This window comes from Anguilla rostrata, chromosome 6 (genome assembly GCF_018555375.3).
Source record: "Anguilla rostrata isolate EN2019 chromosome 6, ASM1855537v3, whole genome shotgun sequence".
Lineage (NCBI taxonomy): Eukaryota > Metazoa > Chordata > Actinopteri > Anguilliformes > Anguillidae > Anguilla > Anguilla rostrata.
The window spans coordinates 14,948,968-14,960,139 of record NC_057938.1 but is presented as its reverse complement, the minus strand read 5'-3'; the positions used below and the strand labels follow the sequence as shown (position 1 = coordinate 14,960,139).

The 11,172-nt window shown below is 41.9% G+C and overlaps 1 protein-coding gene across 1 annotated transcript; it reads left to right on the top strand.

Moving 5' to 3' along the window:
- The first annotated feature begins 131 nt into the window (after window positions 1–131).
- odr4 (odr-4 GPCR localization factor homolog) lies at window positions 132–9,742 on the top strand. The gene is made up of 14 exons (XM_064338582.1): window positions 132–300; window positions 888–998; window positions 1,796–1,942; window positions 2,542–2,637; window positions 2,939–3,045; window positions 3,396–3,432; window positions 3,812–3,949; window positions 4,610–4,705; window positions 4,827–4,883; window positions 5,189–5,320; window positions 5,609–5,684; window positions 6,915–7,103; window positions 7,975–8,073; window positions 9,094–9,742. Exons 2-14 carry the CDS (start codon window positions 900–902, stop codon window positions 9,159–9,161), a joined length of 1,341 nt encoding a protein of 446 aa, XP_064194652.1. The 5' UTR covers window positions 132–300; window positions 888–899; the 3' UTR covers window positions 9,162–9,742.
- Window positions 9,743–11,172: the final 1,430 nt, after the last annotated feature.

Genomic DNA, 11,172 nt, shown 5'->3' with positions numbered 1-11,172 from the left:
ACATACAGTAACCGCAGGGAAAGTAATGATGCACATCGGTCGATGACTGCTGCTCTGTGATACAGGTAGCGTTGTGTGCGTGAACTGTCAGTGGATGTTGTATATGTTTGAGCTTAGAACGAGCACTGGGCTGTCAAAGTAGCCACGTAATACTGTCAGTGTTTTGACATGGAAAGTGATTATAGGTAGCTGACTAACTACCTTAATTAGCTAGCAGCCAAGACGCATTAATGATGCAGTCATGTCTTCTGAGAGGCTGGTTGACAACCTAGCCGCAAACGATAATTGTGATAGACAGAGGTATGTTAATGTTAGCTAATGTTTAGTACCTAGCTACCTTGTTGTCAATAATTCCATGTACATATGCGTTGAAACTGATTTTAAGTGAAACCGAAAAGATGACGTGTTCTTGTTCAGAGCTTCGCTGGAATTAGAAATAGCCAATGTTATTTGGGTTTTTAATGTTAGCTGGCTTGCTAGGGAAATAATTACATCGACTAAGTCTAAACCTTAAATTATCGACATGATTAGGTTGTTATGGAAGCAACCGTTGTTTATTGACACATGCATGACTTCTGTGCTAATAGGCTAACGATGGCTAACCAGGCCATATTGGGGTCGTGCTAGTTATTAGGTTAACTAACCAAAATTTAGCCAGGGAAACTGATGGTTAGCTACAGCAGAAACAATATATGACAGGGGATCCCAAACACCGAAAGCCCAGGTCCAATTAATGAGTGAATCTTTGGTGACCCACAACATTACAAAATGTACCATGTGGACATGCCTATATACACACTATGCTGTGTCGTATTTTGTACGAACAATGTGACTGTCGTTGGGGAAATGGCAACAATCTAATAACATTTGCCTGTTTTTTTCTGTAGTGTTATGTCAAAATGGGAAGAAGCTACTTAGTAGATGATTTGGTTGAGAAATACCTCATCAATCTTCAGACTGTGGATCTGCCCTTCGTCACTGGGCTCTTGATTGGGCAGGTAAAGTCAACGTTGTCAACTTACTGACTTCTTTGCTAATGAATCTTCCGTCATACATTAGATTCAGTGGAATCAATAAAGTTATCACCTTGTTTATGTCTCTGAAAAAAGGGAGCAAATTAAAGTCTACTGATGACTTCAAGAATAAACCTGAATATATGCACTTAGACATTTATGTATAGACTCATGTAAGTCACTCAGGATAAGAGCATCTGCTAAATGTCTAAATGTTTTAGATGAATCGAAACAGATAAGGTTTAAAAAAGGCAGTATTTTACCTTCAATGGCAGAGAGTAATACTGATTGGTTTATAGGCAGAGTCATACCTTTTGGTGTTACAGCATGCAAGCATTTGGGTCAGCTATTTATACGAGTAGAGCCAACAAAAACAAAGGAGAACAGTTAACTGTATCCTGCAGTTAACTGTATCCTGCTGCCTGTTGTCATGCTCAGTGAGGGGGTCTGCTGGGAGGTGTGTCCACCTGAAGCTGTAGTTATCTGTGCAGCAGTGCATCCCAAAGAGTAATGTAATCCTGACTAAGTCAAAATGAGTGATGATTTTAATAATCATTTTATACATTCCAAATTGTGAGAAAAATCTAAAATAGGGTGTGAAAACTAGTTAAAACATGAAGAGGGAGGGCTTATGTGTAAAGTGCACTCGATAGAGGCTTTTTTCTCTCAGTCATTTGGTCCACGCTTTATTGTCCTCATGGGGAAAGCCTGCCTTTTTTTTTTTTTTTACAGATGAATCCACTGGCCATGTAATTTGTGTGTCCCTTTTTGTTTTCTTGAAGATTGCGGTGCAGAAGGACTATGTGGTGCTGGCAGCACAGACCCCACAGCGGGAGAAAGATTCTCAGGGCGCTGTGTCCAATGGCAGTGCAGCTGCTAGCTCACTCGATGGCATTGACATCCAGTGGGTCTCGGAGCACGCCAAACAGGTGAACAGCTGGCAAAGTAAACCTAAAAGAAAACGCCCATGGCTCGTGTGATAGCTCTTACGTGTAGTAGCACTTATTGAGTGTATTCTGTGATTTGACAAATAAATGCTGAACATAATCATAAGCGGTCATGCACACAGGAGCGTGGGCACTAAATATAAACTGAGGGCAAAGGAATTTAGGCACACTGTTTTATAGCAATGCATATCAGTGTGCATGGTTTTTGGAGAAAATTCTGATGAAGAATTTTCACTAATTGTTAGTATGCGATTTATATTCTTTAGTTTTTCTGTCACTTCCTCATTTCCTGATCACTTAACCAGCAGCCATCATCGTGGTGCTTCAGTCACTGACAAGGTTTTTGAAAGGGCCAAAAATAGAATGGTTTCTGCACAGTAAAATATCCGGTGTATCAACTCTATCAGAGTCTGTCTGTATTAGACTGATATGTACGCTGTTACAGTTGAATGAACACTGGACATTTTACTGTTTGGTGATCTTGTTATGAGATTCTCAGGTATCTTGACTTTTTAATGTTGTCACATCACAGGTTTGCCTTGGATTTAATGACTCTTCTTTTCAATGCATCCTTTTCAAAGGTTTCCCAGATGTTACCTGGAGGTTTGTTAGTTCTTGGTGTGTTTCTTATTCACCCACCGGAACTGTCAAAAGAGGCCCAGAACATGCTAAGACGGGTGAGGGACACATGTTCTAGTCACATGCTTACTAAAGCCACATTTTATCTGGTTTCTCCTGTTCTGAGATTATTCACAGACTTTCTTTTATTGCAGTCATATCTGCACTTGGAGCAGCTCACTGATCTTGGTCATTTAGTTATAATTTGATTCCAGCTTATTTTTCTATTTTTGCATTCATAACTTTGGTGTGATTTTACATCGTATTTCTATACGAAACCTCAGTTTTTACTTTTACGTAGCGTACATTTCCAGAAGATCACAGGCCATTAAGCATCGATGTTGGTGTCTGTCTCCACAGTTGCTTTTTGCTGTGGAAAAGCATGTATCGAAAGGAAGACTATGGAAAGTCACAGAGGAAGATGTATCCGAGAGAGTCATGCTCCAAATCTGCTCAAAAACTAGGAAGTATCCTTCTCTTCCCCAGGCGAGGACGCAAAATAATAGCAACACTTTCTTTTGAAGGGCAAAACAAGTAGAAGTTTATAAACTCAACTTTTTTTGTGCTGCAGACTTGAATGACAAATGAAAAATTTTAACTCATGTTCTTCACGACATGACCTGATACCCAGAGAGTGTTGCGCTCATTCTTTGCATAAGTATTGTTTTCTTGCACTGTGATGAATAGAACAGGCAGGAAATGTTTGTTTTAAGTGCAGTTACTAGTAGCTCTCTATCTCCATGAATCAAGTGATTGTCTAGCTATTGTGCTTATACACCAAGGAGTTAAGCTGTTTTTCTTAATGGAGGTATTACAGAGCCATTTGTCGGACATTTGATGTGTTGGACCCAAAGGTAAGCCCACTAAACCTATCCTATACATTTGATAGTGATAGTTGCCTGTTTCTGTATTCTGGAAAGGAAAGGGAATACCAGATTTCCAGTGTGTTGATTAGGAACTCCAACGTGAATTCTGCAGTTTTCTACAGGAATTGAAATCTGAGTTCTCTTGATTTTGTGGGTACATAGCGATGAGTATTTTATTGTTTAATTGGAATGCATATTCATCATCTCCTGTGCGGCGAATGGGATTGGGAACCTTGAATTATCCTGTGTATTGAATTGTGGGTGGAACTAATTATATGGGTGGAATTGTGATTAAGATGTGAATTCAGCTGTTTGTTGAGTGGTGATTGGAACACGAATTCTCCTGCGTATTGAACGGTGATTTCAGAGCTCAGCCAAGCCTGCAGATTGGAAATACCAGTCTGGAGTGTCTGGCTCTTGGCAGGCCTTGCAGTGCTGTGTTGAGCTTGACCTGGAGTTCCCCGTCTCAGATACATCATCCGCAAATATGGACAGGTGCACGAAGGTAGCCCGCTTTTATTTCCTCATTCTATTTTGCCGTCGATCTTAACCTCTCAGTCATTGCACAAAAATACATGGCAGACTATGCATACTTTGAATGGGTTCCTGTGCTCGTACTGTTCAGTGTGTGCAGTGAAAGGGGTTTTCATCTTTCCAAGATCCAAGCTTCTTCATGTCCTTTTGTGAAAACCTTCATCTTTACTTTTGCTATCATAGATTGTGAGGGTGTTTTAATGGCATTGTCTGCTTTGCCCTCTGACACCCCGTTTGGCAGTACCTGCCCTGTAATGCATGTACATGAACCCCTACCCTCTCTCCTTGGTTTATTGTTGGATGTGTTCACAGGATCACTGTTCACTATGATTGACAGCCTGTTGATTATTTAAACTGTATAAATCAGTCTATCACTTTTTGCATTGTTATTGGCTGCATTAACCCTCCTTTCCTGCAGTTACATGTACTCTTGCACACCTCCTGAACACACTTATGGATTGCGCTTTCTAAGTCTCTTTGATAAACGTGTTATAATGTAATCTTAAATGTGCTGAATGTAATGAGTGGTCCCTTTGGGGGAAGGTCAATGTGTTGCTTGGGTTTTAACATGTTGAAAACATGCAGCATACGCTTGAATCGGCTCATGAGTCACAGAGCTCATTTGTTTCAGGAAGGGCTTCAGAAGTGGGCCAAACAGATCGAGACCAGTCTCTGCCTTATCAACGGCAAGCGTCTGGCTGATAACTTTGACGTGACCGCAGGACTGGTAGGTGCAGCCAAGGGAACATTAAACCCGCCAGCTTATGACATGCAGCTCAAGCGTTGCAAGGCGCGGGTTGCCTTCCCCACAGCGGAGTCCCTTTACTAAAAGTGAATTTGTCGTTTAGAAAAAGAATGCCAAAGCCAACCAGCCGACGCTCCAGGCTCAGATCCTCATCCCAGCCGTAAGTATTTCACCTTTTGACTTTATTTTTTATCAAAAGTAAGAGATGAATTTAGGGCTATTCTCTGAAAAGGGGTATGGAAGTCTACTTTGCGATTGTCATATAAAAAGAATATCTCATAGCCTTTTGAAGTTAATGGTAAGTTTCTTTTATTACTTTTTTATGGGAACTCACCAGGAGTTTGCTAATGAACCAAGTGTTGGGGAAAATGTTGTGATGTGCATTGGAAGCTCCCTTGGCTGTTGTGACCATGTTTGTGGGTTCAAGGCCCGGGAACAGCGCTTGTGTCTGTGTCTCTCCCGAAGGCGGGGCTGGGGGCGGAGCAGAGGTCCACGGCGTCGGTGCAGGCCTGCAGCGGGGTCCTGGCCCTGAAGGGAGTGGTGCACTGCCGGGCCTACGTCCACACCAGCAAACCCCGGGCCTGGCAGGCCGTGGAGGTAGAGCACTGCAGGACGGAACGGTCCAGACCGCACCTGACACGGTGTCAAAACCTCACCTTAGCATTGCATTGTGTTTGGGACAGGGTTCTCAAGATCCTTGAAAATATTTGCTTCCTAGAGAGTTACAGCAAAGTCATGTAAAGGCTTCTAGTATCTCCATGTGCTTTATCGGAGTTGAGCATTTTAAGATCTGCTGTTTCATCAGCAGCTTAAAGTGTCGTTTGGAGTCGAAGTAAGAGGTTGTAGCCGCACGGTCAATCTCACGCGTTTCGTCTCCTCATGCAGGCCATCAAAAGAGACGTCATGAACACGGTTTCATGCAGAACTGAGATGCTGTTTGAAGACCTCCGGATGAACGAAGGTGATTCTGACACTGTTGTTTTTTTATATCTGTCTGCCCTCCTGAATATATGTTTTTTATTGATTGACTAATATTGACAAACTGTGAAATATTAGTATCTTTGTTATGGTTGATTAATTCACATCAGTTGTGCTCCCTTATGAAATATCTTATTTTTGAGCACTAGATGGCGGAGTCGTTCTTTTATGTTTTCCGTGCTTAACTTAAGTTTTGATTTAGGATTGCTGAAAATCTGCATGCACACCTGCCCTTTTTACATAGGTTGGCTTCTGGCTTTCGAGATAAAAGTAATTCTACTGTTCCTTAGAACACAGGAGTTTTGTTTAATATTGAATTTTTATGATTTAATCAAGAGCCCTAGAACAGATTGAAAATGAGCAAGTTTTGGTTGCAGATTCTAAGAGTGTGAAACAGGACTAGCTCTTCATGTGGTACTTAGAAGTGAGACAGTGAGGTAATTCACAGACAGGGCTAAGTCACAGATAGAGATAAGTTACAGGCAGGCCTAATTCACAGATCGGGCTAATTCACAGGCAGGGCTACTTCACAGATAGGACTAATTCACAGTCAGGGCTACTTCACAGACAGGTCTAAATCACAGGCAGGGCTAATTGACAGACGGGGCTAATTCACAGGCAGGGCTACTTCACAGACAGGTCTAATTCACAGTCAGGGCTAATTCCCAGATAGGATTAGTTCAGAGGCAGAGGTAATTCACAGTCAGGGCTAATTGACAGACGGGGCTAATTCACAGATAGGGCTACTTCACAGACAGGGCTAATTCACAGTCAGGGCTAATTCCCAGATAGGATTAGTTCAGAGGCAGAGGTAATTCACAGTCAGGGCTAATTGACAGACAGGGCTAATTCACAGATAGGGCTAATTCACAGTCAGGGCTAATTGACAGTCAGGGCTAATTCACAGACAGGGCTAATTCACAGATAGGGCTAATTCACAGTCTGGGCTAATTGACAGTCAGGGCTAATTGACAGACAGGGCTAATTCACAGATAGGGCTAATTCACAGTCTGGGCTAATTGACAGACAGGGCTAATTCACAGACAGGGCTAATTCACAGTCTGGGCTAATTCACAGATAGGGCTAATTCACAGTCAGGGCTAATTGACAGTCAGGGCTAATTGACAGTCAGGGCTAATTGACAGACAGGGCTAATTCACAGCGTGTGAGACGGGGCTAACCGGTGTAGCCTGGTGTGGTGTTTTTTCGGCAGGAGCCGTTGGCAGCCGGCAGCCCCTGCCACTGCGGGTGTTTGCCCCGGTGCCGAGCACGGTGATCTGCGTGTGCGACTACATGTTCCCCGACGAGAGCACGGCAGACGTGAGCGAGCGCTTCAAGGAGATGCTGGACTGTGACATCCCAGAGGATTCCATAGACACTTCCCAAGAAGCTGCGATTGAAAGTAGGCCTCTCTGCTTCTTAGCTCTATCTCTGTGTGGCTGGTTAAACGGGCTCCCCGAATTCCCCAACTTAAGGCCCCCTTAAAATAAATGCCCTCTAAATGAAGACCTCGCATGACTCTAAATTGTGTAAGATCACCAAATCCTGAGCAATTTAATACAGTGTTTAGGGCAAAACACTGCATCCATAGTTTGGCCCGCGGCAATAAATTATAGCAGTGAATTTATTTGGAAAAGAAGTGATACAAGTGGTATCTTGCCCTAAATTTAGGGTGTATTTGCAAGGATGGGGCCCGCGCCTTTGTGACACAATCCAAATGAACGGATTGACTAATCCATTCCTGCCTCTCTCCTTTATGTCATGCTCACAGTAATGCAGATACATCTGGCTGAAACCGGTTTAGACTCACACAGACTAGAAAAGCGAAGTAACGCGGTGGCCTTGGCCTGCATGTTTTGTAATTCGCACTGCGTGTGTTGAAGAAATTTTTCTTTTTTTTTTGTTTCCCCAAAAGCCGGCAGTGTGACTGCAAGCTCTTCGGGGTCAAGCAACACTGCACACACCTCTATGACTAGTTCTGAAGGGAGCATTCTCCAGTGTGCAGATTCTTCTTTATTTTGGTGCTAAATTTGTGCCTTTGGTTCTCTATAAAGTGAAGAACTGAACTGAACTGGTGGAGAATGTGTTCTCTTTCTGAAATGAATGTGTGTTGTTATTGTTATTATTATTATTATTATTATTATTATTATGTTATTACAGTAGCATTAGTACTACCATTCTACCTTAGAAGTAAAGTATAGAAGATATGAGAAGTTCTTACATCGTTTATATTTGGTGTTTTGTATTTTTTCTTCTACTGTTGTTGTTTCCAGAGCAACCAAACATTAATTCAGAGGAATGCATGGATAGTGTAACACCAGAGGTTCCAGTTGAATCTACCAAAAGACAGAAACCCCTTCGGCCTTACATTGGTACGTTTGCCCTGTACCTGTGTCTGCACGTACATCATCAAGGCCTGTGAAGTACTTCTAGTCATAATTTTCCTATCTGTTACCATGGTTCTGTTCTTTTAGTTTAGTCATGTAATTGCAGCTTTGTAGCTATTATACACTTTGCTTGTCTATGGTTACCACCAGCTAATTTGAAGTGCTGGCACCTTGTTTCTACTAGATGTCTCCTCATTTTGTGCCAAAACCAGTTTTCTTGCCATTAAGCATTAAAGTTCACTCAAACTGTATGTACCTTAAAACTTCCCTTTGACTCTGAGAACTGTAACAAGAGCTGGTCTTATAAATGCAAAGAAACACTGGCTCCCAATAAAAACAGGGGGAAGAGAATCTGTCATCATGGTAACGGGAAAACAGTTTGTCTCACGGGAGACAGAGACACCAGAGACATTTAGAAATTAAATTTAGCAAGATGATATGAAGGAACATCTTATTTATAAAAATACAGTGGAGCAGCAGCAAGGCTCTTTGGAATAGACCTCACCCCAGTGAGCATGGAAGACAAAGTCATAAAGGATTCCTCAACCAAACCAAAGAGCTACAACAGATGAAATGTGCTAGTTCTATGCAGAATGATGCTGAAGTGATTTTAAAGTGAAAGTGATGCTACCGGTATTTGTAGATAGATATGCTACCTGTGGACAAGCTGTATACTTTAATTTTCAGTGTATTTGGACATTTTTCTTTGCCGTCATGAATATCTAACCTTATTATGACCACTCATGCCATCTCATTTCAAGGAAAAATTAATGGGATTTTCCCTCATTGTTTCCCAAAATATAATGACATTTTTCCTTGCCAGATGATGTATTTGCATCGTCATTAATGACCTGCGTGCTACTGCCACATAACGTAATCACCGGATATTTTTTTTTTTAGGCATAGAGATTTGTCATTTGTTTTCTTGTGCAATGCCTGAAGCTTTTCCACCCCCTCTGTTTGTGAATTCTTTGCCGTTACTCATTCATCTTTGTTGTTGGGTAGGTGCGGCGGTGGCTGCTGGAGTTGCCCTCCTCGCCGCGGCTCTGTCTCTGCTCTACCTCGGCGACTGAGCGAAGGAAGAAAACATTTCTGTGAAAAACGAAAAGCCGAGGACGCACGAAGAGGAACGCCGAAACCCAAAAATAAAGTTCCTGTTTCAAGTCGAGCCAATTCAACTCAGTTTCCGCCAGTGTTTTTTAATCTCGTGCAGATGTAGTTTTGACCCCGTTAGTAGCTGGCTTGGGGGCGGGGAGGGAAACCCACGCTGGTGCTCCTGGAAGTTTCTGGAACCCCCGCAGGGATGCCAGAACATTATTCCAGGAACATCTTTGCCTGCCGTGCATGCCAACAGTAAACTTCTCAGCCCTTTCTCACTGAATTCACCTCATGTTCACTCTGGTCAAGTGCTGCAGTGATGGGTTAGATCATCATTAGATTAGGTACGTTTCTGTGGCTGTTGTACGTCATTGCAAACACTAAAATATCCCACATAAATTTAAGAGGGGAAAAAAGGGGTTCTGGAGAGGACATTTAATTATAAAGGAAATGTAATTCAATGTTCTGTTGTTATAGAAAGAATTCATTCAGTGATGAATTCATTCTGATCGTGTGTTAACAGAGCAGTATTAAATAAAATGATTTTTTCAATGAAGTTTTGTGGATTTTTAAAATACAGCAGCCTTGAGGATCTTTTACTGGCTTTGTTTCTCAGCCTGTCGTTTGTCTATACGAATGGGGCACAAACAATGTTTAACCATATACATAGTGAAATCTTCCTTGGTACTTTTAGATTTTCATTGAAGGGTGCTGTTGTTTCTGAAAGGGCACCTTTTTGTTTTGTTGGAACAGCTGATTGCTTTGTATGTACCATTTCCTTTAAACATAGTTTAGTCTTTCTGTGGGCTTAATTTTCTTACCATTTTCTTCCATTCAGGGAAACTTGTTCGGTTTTTTAAAATTTATTTATTTATTTTTTTCAGAACAATTGCTGTAGCGGATTGCATCACAAATTCTTGATTAATTTATTTGTTTTCACTTTCAACAAGCAACAAGACAGGAATGTGGAAAGCGCGATCGGGTGAGCCGCCGACGTGTCGGTGCATGACGGCGAAGGCGGAAGCTACCCAGCAGCCGCGCGCGCCCACACTCGCAGGCTAGTGGATCGCGAGGGACGCTGTCCAGACACGTCGCGCCATTATCCAAACACGCTAAACGCACTCCGGCAAACGCTTAACCTAAAGGCACCTGCGTTCCCGCGTGCTTCTGAAACCAGCTGCCTTTGTGATGTGTCTTTGTCTTCGTCTTCGAGGCAGGGCAGCAAGCAGCAGCTACCCTGCCCTTAAGTGGAATGTCAGTATCACACTTTCCCATTAGTTCATTGTGTATGTATTTATCTAGCATTTGTCTTGGTTTCCTACTTCACGATATCTTCAGTGATATTAGCCCCTGCTTATTTTGAAATAGAAATGACTTCATGTATTTTATGATAAACAGAAGCAACATTGTTTGTGGAACAAAAACCAGAGGATGAATTTACGTTAGTTCATTGTGTGACTGTTGTGTTTCTGACACTCAGGTGTTGCAAATTTACGCTGACCCTGATCAAGAAGTTGGTGACTTAGCTTTGTAAAGGTGTTATTGTTTCAATGCTGAAATTGTCGGTGTGGAGCATGTTAGCAGCCAGTTCTTTCAACCATCACTGTTCAAGAAACCTTAAGGGCAATCCACATTTTAATCTGGAATTTCCAGTAGTAATGTAAAAATTGGCAGGTACTGTTCTTAATAGATTTTTGTATTAGCCACCTAAGTATGGATACAAGTGACATACTATTAAATAATGTTTGTTTCAATATTGCTAAATATCTGCAAATTCTTTTAAGAAATCGTCAAGTTGGTTTGGGTTTTAGGCTTGAAGTCGCTTCCAACCTCGTTTGCATCGCCATAACATGTATTGCATTTCCTGTACCACATCCTTTTCGTATTTGATTAAATCTGTAAACCTTCTTTGCAGAAGAACCAAACTCATTGCAAATTAGTCGGAAGTGATTAATGTGAGAGACGGTTTGTCAGCGCAATTTGTTT